This window comes from Panthera tigris, chromosome F3 (genome assembly GCF_018350195.1).
Source record: "Panthera tigris isolate Pti1 chromosome F3, P.tigris_Pti1_mat1.1, whole genome shotgun sequence".
Classification (NCBI taxonomy): domain Eukaryota; kingdom Metazoa; phylum Chordata; class Mammalia; order Carnivora; family Felidae; genus Panthera; species Panthera tigris.
Window position 1 is genome coordinate 40872487 of NC_056678.1, and position 19902 is coordinate 40892388.

At 43.3% G+C, this 19902-nt stretch overlaps 1 protein-coding gene across 2 annotated transcripts in view; it reads left to right on the plus strand.

Moving 5' to 3' along the window:
• Positions 1–14957, plus strand: part of IPO9 (importin 9) — a 53731-nt gene extending 38774 nt beyond the window's left edge. For both annotated transcript variants that reach the window (XM_007086558.3, XM_042975773.1), the window contains 10 exons: positions 5998–6224; positions 8523–8671; positions 9238–9366; positions 10083–10358; positions 10873–11039; positions 11656–11789; positions 12456–12578; positions 13016–13120; positions 13335–13411; positions 13858–14957. In XM_007086558.3, coding sequence (XP_007086620.2) covers positions 5998–6224; positions 8523–8671; positions 9238–9366; positions 10083–10358; positions 10873–11039; positions 11656–11789; positions 12456–12578; positions 13016–13120; positions 13335–13411; positions 13858–13968 — 1498 coding nt within the window. In that variant the 3' untranslated portion in view covers positions 13969–14957. The remainder of the gene's footprint in view (positions 1–5997; positions 6225–8522; positions 8672–9237; positions 9367–10082; positions 10359–10872; positions 11040–11655; positions 11790–12455; positions 12579–13015; positions 13121–13334; positions 13412–13857) is intronic.
• The last annotated feature ends 4945 nt before the right edge of the window (positions 14958–19902 follow it).

The following is a 19902-nucleotide window of genomic DNA, read 5'->3' on the forward strand; positions in this document are numbered from 1 at the left end:
ACATATATAAACCAATAAATGTGATATACCACTTAATAGAATGAAAGCTAAGAATCATGTGATTATCTCAGTAGATGTAGGAAAAGCATTTGATTAAATTCAATATCTATTCATGATAAAATCTTTCAACAGTGGGTATAGTAGGACCATACCTTAACACAATACAGGCCACTGTGACACATTCACAGCTAACATCATACTCAACAATGAAACTCTGGAATCTTTTCCTCTAGATCAAGAATAAGACAAGGATGTCTGCTCTTACCATTCCTATTCAACATAGTACTGAAAGTTTTAGCTAGAGCAGTTAGGAAAGAAAAGGGATCCAGATTGGAAAGGAAGATATAAAATTGTCTCTCTTTGCAGTTGTCATGATATTATAAATAGAAAACAGTAAAGACTCCACCAAAAAAAACTGTTAGAACTGACAAATGAATTCAGGAAAATTATAGGACAAAATATACAAAACTTGGTTGCATTTCTAATAATGAAAAACATTTTTAAAAACAATGCTATTTATAATTGCATCAAAAACAATAAAACATCAAAGAATAAATTTAACCAAGTAGGTGAAAGATTTATACCCTGAAAACTATATGACATTGAGTTGGGGCACCTGGCTGGTTCAGCTGGTTGAGCGTGTAACTCTTGATCTCAGGGTTGTAAGTTTGAGCCCCATGTATGGTGTAGAGATTACATAAGAATAAAATCTTTTTTTAAAAAAGAAAACTATAGACATTGAAGAAGGAAATTGAAGAAAGCACAAATAAATGGAAAGGTAATTCCATGCTAATGCATTGGAAGAATTACTGTTAAAATGTTCGCACTCCTCGGGTGTCTGAGGGGCTCAGTTAGTTAAGCATCTGACTCTTGACTTCAACACAGGTCATGATCTCATGGTTCATGAGATCAAGCCCTGCATCGAGTTCCGCAATGAGCGCGAAGCCCACTTAAGATTCTTCCTCGCCTTCTGCCCCCACCCTGCACACGCACACTCTCTCAAAAAATAAAGTTTACACTCCCAAAAACAATCTACAGATTCAGTGCAATCAAAATCCCAGGGGCATTTTTCACAGAGATAAAACAAATAATCCTAAACTTTGTATGGAATCACAAAAGACCCTGAATGGTCAAAGCAATATTGAGGACGAACAACAAAACTAGAGGCATCACACTCCCTGATTTCAAACTAAATTACAAAATTGTAGTAGTCAAAACAGTATGGTATTGCCATAAAATAGATACATAGATCAGTGGAACAGAATGGAGAGTGGAGAAATAAACCCACACGTATATAGTCAATTAATTTACAACAAAGGAGCCAAAAATACACAATAGGGAAAAATATAGTCTCTTCAGTAAATGGTGTTGGGGAAACTGGACAGCCACATGCAAAAGAAAGAAACTGGACCCTTATACTGTACAACAAAGTAAATTCAGGTTAAAAATTTGAATGTAAGACCTAAAGCCATGAAACTCCTAGAAGAAAACATAGAAGTTAAGATCCTTGGATTGGTTTTGTCAGTGGTTTTTTGAATCTGACACCAAGAACAAAGGCAACAAAAGCAAAAATAAAAAGTGGGACTACATCAAACTAAGAAAGCTTTTGCACAGCAAAGGAAACCATCAACAAAGTGAAAAGGCACCCTATAAAATGGGAGAAAATGTTTGTAAATCATATATAACTGATAGAAATTGATATTAAAAATATGTAAGGAACTCAATAGCAAATAAAACAATCCAGTTAAAAAATGGTGGAGAAACTGAATACACACTTTTCCAAAGAAGACATAAATGGCCAATAGGTAAATGAAAAGGTGCTCAACATCACTAATTATCAGGGAAACACAAATCAAAACCACAATGAGATAACACCTCACACGTGTTAGAATGGCTGTCATCCAGAAGGGACAAGATAACTGGTGTTGATGAGGATGTGAATAGGGAACCCTTGTGTACTGTTGGTGGGAATGTATATTGATTGGTAAAGCAGTATATGAAAAACGTGGTGGTTCCTCAAAAAAATTTAAATAGAACTCCCATATCATCTGACAGTCCTGCTTTGGGGTATATATCCGAAGAAAATGAAAGCAGGAGGGGCGCCTGGGTGTCTCGGTCGGTTAAGCGTATGACTTCAGCTCAGGTCATGATCTCACAGTTCAGGAGTTTGAGCCCCGTGTCAGGCTCTGTGCTGACAACTCAGAACCTGGAGTCTGCTTTGGATACTGTGTCTCCCTCTCTCTCTGCCCCTCCCCCACTCGTTCTCTCTCTCTCTCTCTCTCTCTCTCTCTCTCTCTCTCTCTCTTTCTCTCTGTCTCTCTCTGTCTCTCAAAAATAAACATTTTTTAAAAAACTTTTTCTTAAATGAAAGCATCTGGAAAAGCTGGCACTTCCCTTGTTCACTGCTCATTATTTATACTAGCCAACATTATGGGAACAGCCTAAGTCTGTGTCAGCGGATGAAGGGATAAAGATGTGGTATACATATGCAACGGAATATTACTCAGCTCTGAGAAAGAAAGAAATTCTGCCATTTGCAACAACAATAATGGACCTTGAAGGCATCATGCGAAGTGAAACAGAGAAAGACAAATACTGCATGGTATCACTTACATGCGGAACCTAAAAATTAGAAAATAGTAGAAAGTGGTTGCTGGGACGTGGGGGGAATAGGAAGAGGTTGATAAAAGGGTACACTCTATAAGGTGAACAAGATCCGAGGATCTAAAATAAAATGTGATTATAGTCGGTAACGCTGTGTTGTATAATTGAAATTTGCCAAGAGAATAAAAACTAAATTATCTCACCAAAAAAAAAAAAAAAGATATATGAGGTGTTGGATGTGTTAACAAACTAGATGAGGGGAAACCTTTCCCAGTGTATGTATATATTAGATCACCACAGTGTACCCTTTAAATAACTTACAATGTTACATGCAGTTGTACCTCAATAAAACTGAAAAAAATTAAGTTAAAAAATTTATTTGTTTGTATTACTTTTATAGTCAGAAAATTATGTGAAGAGGGGCGCCTGGGTGGCTCAGTCAGTTGAGCCTCTGACTTCGGCTTCAGGTCATGATCTCACGGTCTGTGAGTTCGAGCCCCACGTCAGGCTCTGTGCTGACAGCTCAGAACCTGGAGCCTGCTTCAGATTCTGTGTCTCCCTCTCTCTCTGACCCTCCCCTGCTCACGCTCTGTCTCTCTGTCTCTCAATAATAAATAAAGTTGAAAAAAAAAATTTTTTTTTAAAGAAAATTATGTGAAGAAAACTTTCAAAAAAATAATGTTCAAGTCTCTGACCACATGGGCAGCAATTTGCTTGAAAGGTAAAGCAGAGCTCTCTGGAAAGGTGACAAAAGTTCCGAACACCAGAAAAATGGACACTCATACATGTTGATAAAATTTTATATGATCTATCAAAGGCTGGATCTCTTGACGCCATCTCTGGATCACAGGTTAAAAATTGTCTTATGAAGGGATCTTGGCTATTCTTACCTTCACAGCCAAGATTCCCCAGTTGGGCATTTCCCTATTCAGCTTCCCAACCAGTTACAATCTGGCTTATGTCCTTAGGACATCACTGAAACTGTTCTTTCTAATTCACTAGCAACCTTTTAATGGTCATCGTACCACCTTTGCTTTTCTTCTTTTGCCCTGGTTTTAATTTATTCTTCCGTGTCATAACCTATGTAATCATTGCAAACTGCCTGAAATCATTTCTGAAACAAGGTATCGATCAATAAATACTTCTACTTGTGTCACATTTCCCATATCATAGCTAATGCCAGCCTTTCTCCAGAGCTCTAAAGTAACATATCCTCTACTTAATCAATACCATGGTAGATACCTTATATAAGTACCTTAAAATTAACACATCCACTCCTGAGGTTACTACTGACCACCTCCAAGCCTGCCCTACATGTATTCTCTGTTTTAGTAAAAGAAATTGGTATTTTTTTATTTTTTTTTAAGAATCAATACCTTTAAATCTTAAGGAGATCTTGTATTTCCTGTTTTAGTAAAAGTGGAGATCCCAGATCTCTGCCTTTTAGATCTTGGTTCCTTAGCTTTTCATCTCTTCTCCTACTGCTACTACCCTAGCTTATATTCTCAACTTCTTGTGCCTGAAGTGCTGCAGTAGGTTCCTAACTGATGTCTCTGCCTCCAGCCCCCACTGCTGTAATTTGTATTATTTTAGCTGTCTAACTGCTCTTTATAAAGCAAAAGCCTGATATTTTTGCTCCTACAATAAAATTCTCATGGCTTCAGTTGTGCCCTTCAAATTGAGATACAGGTACCCCAGAAGAAAGTCATAGTATGCCATGTGATACATGAAGCCACAGGATAAATCTGTAGCATCTTCCTGGGGTGTCAGTTTCTCTTGAAGACTTTGAGGGAGGGCAAAGAAGGTATTAGGAATAATCTGTAAAAGACTTGGAGATACACTAGCTTCCAAAATAAAGTCTAACTTCCCTTAGCATAAAGTCTAACTTCCCTGCTTCCCATATGATCTGAGTAGATGGTACAATCTTTTTGATCTACCAGAGTGTACAGGTTCAAGTTCTTTAGAAGGGGACAGTAACTATGAATTATTAGAGTGAAGAAGCAGAGGGGAGGGAGGAGGTAGTACTGGTGGAGAGATGAATGCAAAACCTAGTCTAAGGAGTTGAGAGCTGACCAAGGCCAGATGACAGATCAGCTCTTAAGAAAAGAAAAAGTTAGATCAGAGCAAGGTGGAATTGAAAATCAAGATGTTATGGACTAAAAACACAAAAAGTCTATGGACAAATCTGCGATCAAAGCCCACACTTGTACTGTTCATTATGGACCTTCGAACCCCTCATCTGACACAAGTAATATGGTTGTAAAACCACTTAAACAAATGGGTAAAAAATATTTATTGAGTACCTGCGGAAGGCCTTGTTTCTGTACTGGTTTCTTTTAACATAGAGAAAGTGTCTGTTGACTTTTATTGCCATTTTGAAGATAAACAAAAGACTTGGACAATATGTCTTTAATTCTATTACATTGGACATGGTAAGCAGCATCCAGAAAATATTAATTGAATAGAGGTGAATAAAACTATGTATAAAAAACTTTAAACCCTACAAACAGTACACAAATTTTAGTACACAATTTTCCTATCATGCACAGATAGTATTCAAATTTATTGCATAGCCGATCTATACAAATTGATCTCAAAACTACTCCAAAAAATACAAAATTGTTACAACATGAAAGTTAGTGTACTAAATAACAGATGTGTTGGAAAGGATGTTAAAAAAAAACACTATTCGAAAAACAACAGGAATAGGGGCACCTGGATAGCTCAGTCAGTTGAGCGCCTGACTTCAGCTCTTGTCATGACCTCGTGGTTTGTGACTTTGAGCCCCACATCAGGCTATCTGCTGTCAGCACAGAGCCTGCTTCAGATCCTGTCCCCCTCTCTCTCTCTGCCCCTCCTCCACTCATTCTCTCTCTCTTTTCCTCTTTTTCAAAAATAAATAAAACTTACATATATATGTAAGTTTTATTTATATGTATATATGTATGTGTGTGCATATATATATATATATATATATATATGAATGTGTTTGTGTATATATATATGTGTGTGTGTAAGAAAAATACCAGGACTATATATCAGAATCTGAAGGATGTGATTAAAGCAATAATCTAAGGAATTACAAGGCATTAACATCTTAATAATTTGGATATAATAACATACATGACAGTGAGAGAGGGATACAAGTTTAAAAGAAATAGCAAAAACCAAAGCAGAAATAAATTAGCATAGAGATGGTGGTGCTGATATTTACAAACTATGCCACAGAAAGATGTAAAAACTAACTCTACAAGTAGCTTCATAAAGCTACACGTAAAAATGCTGTAACATGTGATAACAATTGGAAAAACCAGGAATTGAGGGATCCACTTGTGAGTAATTCTTGCTTTTCTCTCTCTCTCTCTGTCTCTCTCTCTCTTTCTCCCTCTCTAGTTATTGTGATCAACTGAAAGTCTCGGAGAGTACCCACGTGCTTCAACCCTTCCTCCCCAGTATCCTGGATGGCTTAATTCACCTAGCAGCCCAGTTCAGCTCAGAGGTCCTCAACCTGGTGATGGAGACCCTATGCATCGTTTGTACAGTAGACCCAGAATTCACAGCAAGCATGGAAAGCAAAATCTGTCCGTTCACCATCGCCATTTTCCTAAAGTACAGTAACGGTATGCCACCAAGACCATGTGTTATAAGGGACACCAAGAGAAGGTGGTGGTGGCTGGTGAATTTAAGTGAAAATTTTCGCTGGGTCTGATGGTCTTAGGCATCTAAATAAAGACTGGCTTTCACTTAGCAAAGAGGAGAGCTGTGCTGTAGCTACAGGAGCACTAAAAAGTAGAATGCTGGGGTGCCTGGGTGGCTCAGTCGGTTAAGCATCCAACTCTTGATTTCGGCTACAGTCATAATCTCGCCGTTGGTGGGTTCGAGCCCCACATCAGGCTCTACGCTGACAACGTGGAGACTGCTTAGGATTTTCTGTCTCTCTGTCTCTCTCTCTCCCTCCTCTCTTCTTCCCCCTCTCCCGCTCTCCCTCTCTCCCTTCCTCTCTCCCTCCCTCCCTCCCTCCCTCCCTCACTTAGTCTGTCTCACAAAAATAAATAAACATGTTTTTAAAAGGTAGGATACCTATTCTTATAACTCTTAACTGCAGTAAGAACTGGGGATAAAAGACGATGAGTAAAGGGTTAAATAGCAAGTGGTATAACTCAGAACTTAAGCAAGTAGGAAATTGAGCAACTAAATCAAAATCTTCCTAAGAGGTCTAGAACTATAATGTACAAAGTGAGATACTGAAGAAGTAGATACACAGGTTTATGAACAGCAATGTTCATCACAAGGCTTTTATAGTAGCAAAAATCTAGAAGTAATAAAAAAGATTAATGACCTTTATTATATCCATAAAGTAGAATACTGTACAGCCTCTAAAAATCACACTTCTCAGCCATGGGAAAGTGCTCACAGTATAATAAAAGAACAGATGGTTTTCCAAACGGCATAGACTATGATCCCAAGTTTGGGGTTTGTTTTAGACAAGGATTAATTTGTAGCTACGTATATAGAAAAAATACCAGAAAAAACTACATCAAAATGTTAACAGTAGTTCTCTCTAGGTGGGGGAAATTCCAAGTGTTTTCTTTCCTTGAATACTTAAGTGCATTTTAAGTTTTTCTGTAGTGATTGTGTATTAACACACACTTTACCTGTATAATGTTTTATTGTCAAAAAAATATTGACTATATTTGTTTTTGTAGAGGTAGCACCAATAGTGAAACAGAGGATATAGGGATAGAGGTTATATAATATGATATCATGCTAAATATTTTATTTGATTCGCTTTTTCGCCTAAAATGTGTCCCGGAGAGGTTTTCACGTTGCACTCTTAGATATATCTCATTCTTTTCAACCATCACATAATATTCCATAAATGGCTGTACCGTATTTATGTGCCCATTCTGTTAATAGACATCTAAGTTGTTCCCAACTTTTTCCTAAAACAATGCTGCAGTGATCTTTTAACATATATCTTAGTGCACTGCACACTTTTCTATTTTTTCATGCTAGATACAGGAGATTTTTCTTACATAGGTAAAATAGATCACGCTAAAGTTTTGTTTCTTCACAAGGCTCTGCTTTCTGAGGGTTTTACCTTTGGCCTTGGAAATGCTTTGGGAGTTTTTTTTTCTATCATGACTACCCCCCCTAAGAGATGCATATGGTTCCCCTTCAACATGTGAGAACCTGACAATCAGTGTTTTGGCAGTTTTTGAAACTTTCGTGTCTTCTTAACAAAGTAATCAGCGGGTTTCTCTTTTCCTTAAGCATTTGGTTTCATAATCAATCCAGGCAAGAATAAAGACATTAAAGATTTGCCCCAGAATTGGAATTTAGGAACCAAAACAGATGAACATATGGGAAGAGGAGAAAGAGAGAGACAGAGTGAGGGAAGCAAACCATAACAGACTGATAATGATAGAAAACAAACTGAGGGTTGATAGAGGGAGGTGGGTGGGGGATGGGCTAGATGGGTGATGGATATTAAAGAGGGCACTTGTTGTGATGAGCACTGGGTGCTGAATGGAAGTGATGAATCACTAAATTCTACTCCTGAAACCAGTATCACACTACAGGTTAACTAACTAGAATTTAAATAAAAATTTGGAACTTAAAAAAAAAAAAAAAGAGTTGGCCCAGAAAAAAAGCCAAATTTTGTTTTAGGAGTGAGTAGCTGTTTCTGACTAGTCCCTGACTTAATGAAATTATGCATATTCTAGCTCTTAGAGACTTAGCATCTCTCCTGTCCTTTCAGGTTATTCATATGGCCTCACTAGATCCCAGATATGTAATATGTAAGCAAAGCAGAAGTTGTTAACTTAGGTTAGAGCCAAATAATAGGTATCTTTAAGCCAAAAAACACATGCAGACCATTGGGTGGGGGGGATTCTGTGTTGCCTTATCCACTTCAGATCCTGTCGTCGCCTCGCTGGCTCAGGATATCTTCAAGGAGCTGTCTCAGATTGAAGCCTGTCAGGGCCCAATGCAGATGAGGCTGATTCCTACTCTAGTGAGCATAATGCAGGCCCCAGCAGACAAGATCCCTGCAGGGCTGTGTGCGGTAAGTGGTTCCAAGGCCAGGACTGGTGTGGGTGTAGGTAGAAGAAGAAGAATGTGCACTTGCTGTACAAATACCACCTGTAGATCCCACCTCGCTGATGGGAAACCAATTGCATAAGAGATTCATAGGGTGATCTTCCTGGGCTACTTTGCCCACAGGACAACGGGTGGTTCTTGAGGCTCTAAGAAAATGTCCCTTCTTGTTCTTTACCTGTCCTCAGTGACTTGAACGGAGTGCCATTATTACACAGCACCACTAAGTACATCACTGGGCTATCCACTCTACTGCCGTATACTGCCCACCCCCATATCTTAGCAAGTTATGAGCTATCAGGAGGAAGCTGAGAGCACTATCTACTATCTAATTATTCCTTTCTTTCAGAAACTTTCATTAATGAAAATTAATGAGCTTTCTTTAATATGTTGTATTAAAGAAATATCCATTCAATAAAGATCCATTCAATAAAGATCCATTTTGTATCCATTCAATAAAGATCTTAGTTGTAGGGCACTGCCGAGCCCCACCCTAGAGGCAGTTCTAATTCTTTTTTCTCTTCCACTCTTCAGACTGCCATCGATATCCTGACCACGGTAGTACGGAATACAAAGCCTCCCCTTTCCCAGCTACTCATCTGCCAAGCTTTCCCTGCTGTGGCACAGTGCACCCTTCACACAGATGACAACGCCACCATGCAGGTATCTGAGCCTTGGTGACTAGAAGAGGAAAGATAGCTCCCAGCCATGGGCTTATAGCAGGCTGAGAAAGCTGGCATGGTCTCACGCTTTTGAGATCTAGGTCTCTCAAATCCATATTTAACAAGGGCACCCAGGAAGGGTCCGGACTGTGGAAGCCAAACACGCTCTGCTTTGGGATGTATTGTAATCTTTAAAGTACGGATGCCAGACATTCTACCCATCTATATCTGGGTATTGCTATGGTGGACAAGATTACAGACATAGAGACCTGAACCCATACAAAAGTCTTTTCAGAATTAAAGTGAGCAAAGTAATAGCCCTTTGAAAATACCTAGGTAAACGGTGGTTCATATAGGTGTGTCTTTATTCCCATAAATATCTGTAGTACCCCTAATCACTGCTACATCTTAAACATGTTTTTCCAGTACCAGAGGTAGACCTTTGTGGTTAAAACTTGGTTTGTTTCGTCATTATCCCTTGTGATCAGAAGTGTGCTTTTTCGAGGTAGCTGATGAGGTGAAGCGAGGACCATATAGTGCATGGCTATGTCTGTAACAGTAAAGTCCCGACCCCAGTCGTATGTGCCCACCACAAACCCTGTGGGCTCGTCACTCTATGTGGCATAGGCCCCTAAGTAACATCTGCCCATGCAGACTGTGGGCCTCCTGGCATCTGTTCCCAGTTGCTAATGTTGTTTGCCATCTTTGTCTCCCCAGAATGGTGGAGAGTGCTTGCGGGCTTATGTGTCCGTGACACTGGAGCAGGTGGCCCAGTGGCATGATGAGCAGGGCCACAACGGGCTGTGGTACGTGATGCAAGTGGTGAGCCAGCTCCTGGACCCCCGCACCTCAGAGTTCACTGCCGCCTTTGTGGGTCGCCTCGTCTCCACCCTCATCTCCAAGGCAGGGCGGGAGCTGGGGGAGAATCTGGATCAGATTCTTCGTGCCATCCTCAGTAAGATGCAGCAGGCAGAGACGCTCAGTGTCATGCAGGTAAGACGATATGGGGAGCTGGGCTTTCCCCAACCCCAGGCGGTCGAAGTGGAAATCAGTATACAGGTCCTGAGGTTTTGTTTGTTTGTTTGTTTGTTTGTTTGTTTGTTTGTTTGTTTGTTTGTTTGAGAGAGAGAGAAAGAGAGAAAGACAGGGCATAAGGCGGGGAGGGGCAGAGAGAGAGGGAGACACAGAAGCTGAGGCTGGCTCCAGGTCCCCAGCTGTCAGCACAGAGCCTGATGCGGGGCTCGAAGTCACGAACCAGAAGATCATGACCTGAGCCAAAGTCGGATGCTTAATGACTGAGCCACCCAGGTGCCCCGGTCCTGAGTTATTTTACTCTGTCTTACTGTCTTTGTAGAACAGTTAAGTAAAATCTATTCTGGCCCAAGAAATCCCGACAAGGCAATCTCCATGTTCTCTATTTCTCAACTGGCCGGCCCCACTCCTTCTCATCTCCTAAATCTCTGAAATTGTTTTCCTTGAAGCAGATGTCCTTCTTGTTACTTCCTAGTCTCTGATCATGGTGTTCGCTCATCTGGTGCATACTCAGCTGGAACCCCTCTTGGAGTTCCTGTGCAGCCTCCCAGGACCTACTGGCAAACCTGCCCTGGAGTTTGTGATGGCTGAGTGGACGAGTCGACAGCATCTGTTCTATGGACAGTATGAGGGCAAAGTCAGGTAGGGCCCCTCTTTCTTCTCTGGGCATTCTGCCTCTCCTTGTATTTCTTCTTTCCCTGACTTGCTCCAATGATTTTTGTTCAATAGAGCAAGCTGCCCCTTGTATTCCTTTTTTCCTCTATTTCTTTATTGCTAATCCGGGTCTTTGAATAGCTGCCATCTTGAAACTCCCAAAACACAGTCAACACACATAGCACGTTTTTTTTTTCCTCCTCATTGCCGGCCAGAGATCCTCCTCTGCCACAGACTTCACCCAGCCAAATACTGCTAGTGGCTTATTCTCCTTTATAAACCTAAGCCTTCTAATCTTGGCTTGCTAACTTCCTATCCTAGACTCACCTCCCAGTGGTTCTCATCACCCCATTGCACCTTTCAGTGTGGCCAGCCCTTGTGATCTGTGCCCGCCCCAGCTTTGTTCCAAGAAGTTCAGAAGCTCTCACGAGGCCATCCTCATGAGCACTAAATCCCCCTTTCAGCTGAGCTGTCTTATCTCTCCTGATTCGTCGTGAACAGAATGCTCACCATCAAAGAGAGAGTCTTAGGGCATAATTGCTTATCTCCTTGGAGTAAACTCTAGATGGGTGGCTGATCGACCCTTTTTGGCTCTTCTTGCCAGCTCTGTGGCACTGTGTAAACTGCTCCAGCATGGCATCAATGCAGATGACAAACGGCTACAGGATATCCGCGTGAAGGGAGAGGAGATCTACAGCATGGATGAGGGCATCCGCACCCGCTCTAAGTCAGCCAAAAGTGGGTGACGCTGCTGCCCTCCAGTACCCTCCCTGGGGGCTAAGGATGTGTGGGGTGGAAGGCATGGAGGTACTATCGTCTAGATTTTTGAAACACAGTCGTTAGTGATGGGTTTGATAAAAAAGAAACAGAAAACTGCAGGTACACAAAGGATCAGAACATATGCTTCCTTCCTGTGGCTGAAAACTGCCAAAAGCCATCTCGGGTACCAAGGCTCCCCAGCTTCATTTGGGGGCTCTAATACCCATTTTCAGCATGTCTTTGTTATTGGGTTGCTTTCACTGATGTGTAGGCAGTGAATGCAAAGCTGCCCTCTTCAACTGTAGCTCTATAATCACCCGTGCTGTTTCTCAAACTGCGAGTCATGGGGACTAGAGTACTGTGCTCTGTACAGTCACTTAGTGTCCAAGCTTTATCACGAGCAAAAATGTACCTCCTTTAATTCTTGAACTCTCTTAGCTGTCCTAACTTCTCAACTCTTATGACACCAAGCAGAATGAAGTTATTTAACTTTAAATCATTCTGTGGTGGCTGAATATAGTCTGGGATGGTGGAAAGGCTGAGGGATGGTGAACTGTGTCTGGTGAGGAGCACTGCAGGACAGGAGGCACTGCCAGAAGTGAGTCCACTGACAGCCTGCCTAGAAGCCTTCCCTTTCCTTTCCAGACCCTGAGCGCTGGACAAACATTCCTTTACTGGTCAAGATCTTGAAGCTGATCATCAATGAGCTTTCCAACGTCATGGAGGCCAACGCCGCACGCCAGGCCACCCCTGCAGAGTGGGGTCAAGGTGCACCAGGCCCTTATTCCCAGCAAACTTTTAAGCCTGCCAGATCAAGTCACGATATTCAGATTATCAATTTGGCTTATTGAGGCACTGAGGGGTTTTTTAATGTTTATTTAAGCATGCCTGCCATGTGGCTAGCATTGCTGTGCACGTGAAGAGCTGTTCTTCGGGTCTACCTTGTGAAGTCTCTTCAGAGGCTGGGGTGGGAGGCAGCCAGGAGGCAAGCCGCGTAGCCCTTCCTGTTTGGTTTTTCTCAAGAGCTTTTCATCCTTTTATGTACCCACCAGAACACCCTCGTTTCTTCCACTCAAGCTCATTGGGAGGGCTTGGCCACAGGCCACGTTGCAGAAACCCTCGGGACCCTCCTATTCTGGCCTGTTTACATTTGGGAAGGGAAAATCTGTGAGTATATGCTCCAGCTGCTTTTCATCTCCAAGTAGATGACTCCAATGATATGTGGGAGGACCAGGAGGAGGATGAAGAGGAGGAAGAGGATGGTTTAGCTGGCCAACTCTTATCTGACATTCTTGCTACAAGTAAATATGGTAAGCAGTCTGAGGAGAGGACAGCCATGCTAAATACCTTTTCTGTGCACCGGGACCAAGAATGGGGTACCAAAGAAAGGGGAGAGGTGGGCCCACAAGGGATGGTCCGTGGGCTTTTTAAGCCCTTCTCCCTCAGCCGTGTGGTGATGCCTCCCCGCTTGGGGCCCAGTCGGCCTCTGCCCTGACCCCTCTCTGTGTTGGCTGTGTCTAACAGAGGAGGATTACTACGAGGATGATGAGGAAGATGACCCTGATGCCCTTAAGGATCCTCTCTATCAGATTGATCTGCAGGTGAGAATGTCCAGAGAAGATAGATGTCTTGCAAGTGACACAGTCTCAAGCCAGAAACAGGAATATGGGCTCCAACCCATTCATAGTTCCCAGCCTCAGGGCAGAAAGTTCCTGTCTTGCTGAGTAGTCAGAGGCTCCGGGTGGTCTGGGACTTTGCACCTTAGTATTTTATACCTACCAGTGTTGCAATCCAGCTTCTTAAAACCCAGCTATGTTGTGAAGGTCCTCGGGTGGAAATATGAGATCTATTGGGAAAATTTTGTTTCTTTATGGACTTTAGTCTCTGGGTTGAGCCTGAACTAGATCCAGGAATGTAGAAAGCCATCCCTCAGGGTGCTGGCAGTTGTCTGACAGCCAGTGCTTCCTATACCGCCGATAGTTCTCGCCCCTTACAGATGGTAAGCCTGAGAACCTGCAGTAAGGCCACTCTTTTTTCTTCTCTCCAGGCCTATCTCACGGATTTCCTCTGCCAGTTCGCTCAGCAGCCCTGCTACGTCATGTTCTCAGGCCACCTTAATGACAACGAGAGGCGGGTTCTGCAGACCATTGGCATCTAAGAAAGGGAGACTTTCCAACTCTGCTCCTCCTGGCCCAGCCACAAACCATTTTGCAGCCCTTAACTGGCCTTGAGATGTACTTTCTTTTCAACCTAGAGTGGCCTCCTGACTCTTGGCCCTTGGCCTTTGCAGAGTGACACTGACAATTCAGACCAAGGTCACCAGTGCTGTCACTTAGGAATACTGGAACAAAGGACATTTCTCAAAGTCCCCCTGAAGATACTCCATCTCTAGAACCTTTTTCTCCCCAACCGTGCCCCCACCTCTGTTCCTAGAGTCCTCTGCCGGCCACTCCAGAAACATAGTGCCCAGAAGGATTACGTGTTCATGGATTATTTCGCCCCACCTCAGGAGCACAGGGAGTCATGACCATGTACATTCTAAAACAGACCTGTTTACTTTCATAGGACATCTGATATGTTCAGATAGGAATACCCTTGAGAGAGGATAATGCTTTCTGCTCTCTACCACAGATGCTCTGGGTTTTCCATAGGAATGAGAGGCAGCAGCTACATTCTGACCCCTCTCCAGTGACCTCTCCTTGTCTCCTTCCTACAACACTAAGGCTCCCCTGTCACAGGAAGTCCTCTTGTTTTTGCCTCATTGCATGACACAGTCCCTCCCCCCAAGCTATTCCTATGTATACACGCACACACAACATCAGCCAGACAGATGGCAATTTGTTTTTCCTTTTTTTAGAAAAAAAAAAAAAAAATGGGAAAAACATTTTTTTTAAAGTCCACCTGACCCAACTGTATTTAATATTCCTCCCCAACACATCACCACACACTCTGATATTCAAAGGTTACCCCCTCTCCCTCAGGAATCCTCTAAAGTGGTTAAGTTGTAGCCCTCAAATTTGCAATGTGTATTTTTCTAGGAGAGTAAAGTAATCTTTACAAATGAATTCAGTCCACATGGTATAAGGTGTCCCGGCACCTCTGCCTTCTGTTCCTTTTAGAAGGAAAATAAAAATAAGGGGGAAAAGATTAGACGGAGCCGTGCAGACACCTGAGTGTGTTCTAGCTAACCTAGCCCAAGATGATTCTTAGAGAACTGGTATCATCCAGTCAAATATTTTTAAGGGAGGTCCCTTAATTGGGAAATGCAGTCATTGTGGGTTCAAAAAGTGAATGAGGATAACCAGTGAAGGGGAGGAAGGTAAAGCCCAGCATTCCCTTTTTTTTATAATGCCGACACCTACTGCCCCAGTTTCAGCCACTACAGAAGGTTTCTTTAGACTGATGATCAAGTCTCTGTTCTCAAGGAAAGGTCCCCACTTGGGGCATTTACTGTACGGGACTGTAATTGGAAGCCTAAGGATTTTGTAGCCAATAGTGATTTCACACCACTAGGTGTCCCTGGTGTACAACTCCCACATCTGACTGAGTCGGGAAAAGTGTCTGTTAACGTCACTGTCTTTGAAAAGTCTGAGGGCGTGTGCACAGCCTGGTCTGCCAGCCAGGTTCTGAGACTAATAACTGCCCCTGTGATTTCTCTCCCTTGAGTTAGGGAAGTTGCTCATATTGGGGAAATGATGGAAGTCTGGCTAATTGGTGCTCAGGAAAACCATTCTGAGCCTTAGAAACTCACTCCGTGGTTATTGATCTCAAGGCAGTGCCAGTTAGTTTCAGTGCTGAAGGTTCCACAGGGCCAAATCAACCCCTGATTGTGGCACAAAAGAATGGTCTCATGCCAGTGGCATTGGACTGCTGAGTTTGGGAAGGCTTGGGGGCTTTCACACATAGACTGAGAAAGATATAGACCCCTCCTGGGCCCACTAATGACAAAAAGAGCCTATCTCGTGCCAAAAATGGTCTCTTGACAAGGGTCCTCTCTTCCTGCTCTCTCACTAGTTTTAGGGGAGGACTGGAAAACTTGAGTTCTGAAGGGAAAGGGTCGTAGGATCACCTGAGGGGCCACCCCCAACCAACAGACATACTGTTGTCAGTTAAGAGCAGAGGGTCTTGGACCCTTTGGTGTGCAGGCACTTCCTGCTCCCACAGCATTTCAACCATCCCATTTAACCTTTATAGCAGGTACACAGTAGATAATATTCCCATTCTGTCAGTGAGGAAAAGAGTTCAGAAAATACATCCAGGGTCCGCGAGAAGAAAAAGTCTGCTTGAGTCCAGGAGTATTGACAAAAAGTTGAACTCTAGCTCCTTTTGGTCTCCTGTGTTTTTGGCCAAAGAACCGGCTTCAGTCTGAAAAGTTCAGGGCCAACTGGTTAGAAAGAATTGAAGTTCAAGATAAGATAAACAAGGGAATAATAAGAGTGCTGAGCTGCTCTCAAATTCTCCAGGTCTCCTGACCCTGGTGAGTAACCGCTAGGACACCAAGGGCTTTCCCAAGACTGTGTTGAGCTCTTAGTGGAAAGAACTGAAAGGAAAATGGAAGAAATACCAGAAGACAGAAGGTGAAAGTCCAAGAACTGAAGGAAACTGGTTTTCACAAGTGCCCATCAGAAGTGTGATATTGATCAGGGACTATTAGATGACTCAAGCCAATAAATAGGAATGTTGTAATTAGTGCTTAATATAGGGCTTAATAGATATTAGTTGTGAATTCAGAACAAGTGATGGAAAACTAGCCCCATAGTCTGATTTTGTTAACAGATTAGATAAAATCTGGACATGGTAAAATCAAAGCATTAGGGAGATAGACCAGTTGGTAACTGGCCACCAACTCTCAGACTGCAAATTGGCATGTTGTGGAATGGCTTATGCTGTGCCCCAGGGCTCTGTCCTTGGCCCCTCCTTTGATACTAATGACAGATGAGGGAGTTTTTTTATGCCTTACCCATTCCAAAAGAGGATCTGAGGCCCAAAAGAAACGCTACTAGATAGGAGAGAGATGCTGATCAGATTTTTAGATAACAGGAAACCCCTGGGAAGGATGACAATTTAGGATTCAAACAAATATGTCCATAACCTGTAAAAAAATGGGCAGAATTGAAAGGTAAGGTTGTTTCAAAACTCAGATTAATGAGTATGAAGAAAGTTAAGGATTACAGAGTACTGTACTCTTGTTAACGATTCTGCGTGCCAGTAACAAGTGTTTATTATGTTGAACTGTTAGCGTGTCTTCACTAAACTCTAGTGTAGTTCTGGCTGGGTTAGTAGACACACATTGTGTAAGATCATTTCAGTCTTCTGTGCCTGTCAGCAATCCTAGAGTGTTCCATTATGGTGCTCCAGCAGGAGGCTCCCTGACAGAAGGCGAGCCCATCTGCAAGACAAAAACCAAGAACTGGAGGACCTAAGCTGTGTCAAGGGGGAAGAAACTTGAAGGAGCTGAGAAGACTCAGGGAAAACAGGACACTGCTTTGGAAAATGAAAGGGTTGTCCAGTGAAAGATCTACTTCTCACCCCAGCCTGGCAGACCTATGGCCAATGAGTAGATCATAAACTCAAAGCCAAATTCTGGCTCCTATCATGTTTGTTCTGTTCAGTAAATATTAAATTTCTATTACATGCAAGGCCAATGGTAGATGCTGGAGAGGCTTGGCCCCTTCCCTCAAGAAGCTAGTCTAGTCGGGGGTCAGAAATAGCGCAACGAATGTGGGGAGTACCGTGAGAGGAAGAAATACTGGGGTCAATCCCCAATACCCAAAAAAAGGGGATGGTTAATGGTAAGTGGGAGAAGTCAGAGTTGCATGGAGAAGGTGACCCTTGACCTGCAAGGTGGCTAACAACTGCTGAGATTTCAGGACCACTCACTAAATGCCAGTGACTGTTCCAAAGTGTTGGATTATCTCGTGTAGACCATCTAATAACTTTACAAAGTGCATAATTTTGTTTATCCCATCTACAGACTGATGAAACCAAGGCACAGAGATATTAAATGCTACCTGCCGAAAGTCACATAGCAAAGTGTGTGATTCTGATCCAAGTGGATTGCACTTTTTGCCAGTACTCTGTCTTGCCTCCCCTATGCCTTTGCCAGGCAGACGAGGGTGGGGTAGGACACTCTAGAGAAAAGATCATTAAGAAGAGACCCATCATGGAATAGGATTGCATTTTCACAGCTTATATGCAGGTTAAAAGATTGGAATTTATAGCTCACAGGACTCTTGGCCAGAAATAAGCAGGAAGGAAAAGTGAGAGCCAGATGGTGGAGGATCCTATAGGCCTTCCCCCTCTTCGGGGAATGGGAGACCACTCAAGAATTTTAGGCAGAGAAGTTACACAATCAGGTTTGCATTTTGTTTATTTTTATTTTTATTTTTTATTTTTTTTTTATGTTTCTTTTTGAGAGAGCGCAAGTGAGCTGGGGAGGGGCAGAGAGAGAGGAAGACAGAATCTGAGGCAGGCTCCAGGCTCTGAGCTGTCAGCGCAGAACTCAATGCGGGGCTTCAACTTGTGAACCTTGAGCTCATGACCTGAGCCTAAGTTGGACGCTCAACCTACTGAGCCACCCAGGTGCCTCCAGGTTTGCATTTTAGAAAGCATACTGATGTCTGTCCGGACAGGACTAAAAGGGGAGGCTGGAGGCAAAGTGCAGGTGAGAGAACCAAGAGCCTGGACTCGGCGGTGACCAGAGAGGGGGTTGGAGTGGAAGAGGTCAGACTGTGAAAAGTTGACAAGGGTGGGTCTAGGGGGCCTGACGGTGGATAGGGAAAGGTCTTCCCGAAAATGACAGCTGGCTGGGGCTTAGACTAGACCTTCACCACACTTTGTCAGGACTTGGGTAGCAAAGCAGCGAGAAGTAATTGCTAATAAAATTCCACCATTTGTAAATATTTACCTTTCTCTGATGGATTAGTACAAGTTCAACATTAGCCTTCTAACAAGGACCCTCACATGGTTTTGTTTGGGGAGGGGCTTGTTTTGAGTAGGTGAAAATAGGGTGGCATTAACCATTCTCCTAAAATTGCCAATTACACTGGGTCTGTTAGACTTCCATGGTACACGTGATTTTGTAGCAGGTGTGCTGGCCTGACCTGACTAGAAGGCCTAGGAAGCCCCTTCAAGTCTTGAGTTACTCTGACGTGGCATGATTACATAGCTAGAAGGTAAGGAGGGAGCTGGGGTGACATCCCCTGCGATCCGTGGTTCCCATATTTGTAAAATGGAGAACTAATACCCACCTCAGAGTTGTAGTTAGAATTCAAGATGTCTTAATTGAAGCACTTCAGATGGAAGAGAGTGCCTCTTTCCTCCGTGTCTCCCCCGCCCTCCGGTAGCTGGGAGCTATGTTTGGCTCAGTCTCCCTGACTCACTGGATTAGAATGACTCAATTCAGTTCCACAGATGCTGCTGCTAAATTAGGGTCTCAGTGAGCCTTTGGGAGGACAGCTCCGTGTGAAGTGCTGCAGCACCGCCATTCTGCCCAGGAACAGGATCGAAACCGGTGCTGGCTGCAGCCCTGCCTTCCACCTGCTGCGGACTTTTTCTGTAATATCTACATGACCAATGTATTGGTTTGCTTTCACTGGATTTCCCGCCGCCCCCCCCCCCCGCCACGTATTCTAAGAACATAGCCAAATTCTTTACATTTTCTTGCGTTAGTTGCTTTTGCAGAGTGGGAAGCAGAGCTGCTTGAGGATCGCCATGCTTCTGGATCCTAGGGTAAAAGCTTGAGTGAACTGAGATAAGGCCCAGGGCCGTGGAGGAAGAAGGAAAGGAGAGAGAGAAAAGGAGAGGGGTGCCAGAAAACGAGAAGGAACAGAAGTCCGTGGGGCCTGAGTGGTGAGGACCTTTACCTGATCCTGGCATAGCACTTGGGGACAGAAGAACTTCCTAAGGGAAAGGCTGCCTGGAATCCCTGGGGAGGCTGCATACTGGGCACCAGGGCTCCCTGGAACAGTTCCTGGGCCTGCGGCACATAGGCCAGGACTGTTGCACTTGCAGGCCCCTGGCTGGCAGAAGACAAGGCCTGCATGGTCCACCGCCAGTGCTTTGCCTTGTGGGAGATCCCAGGACCTTTTCG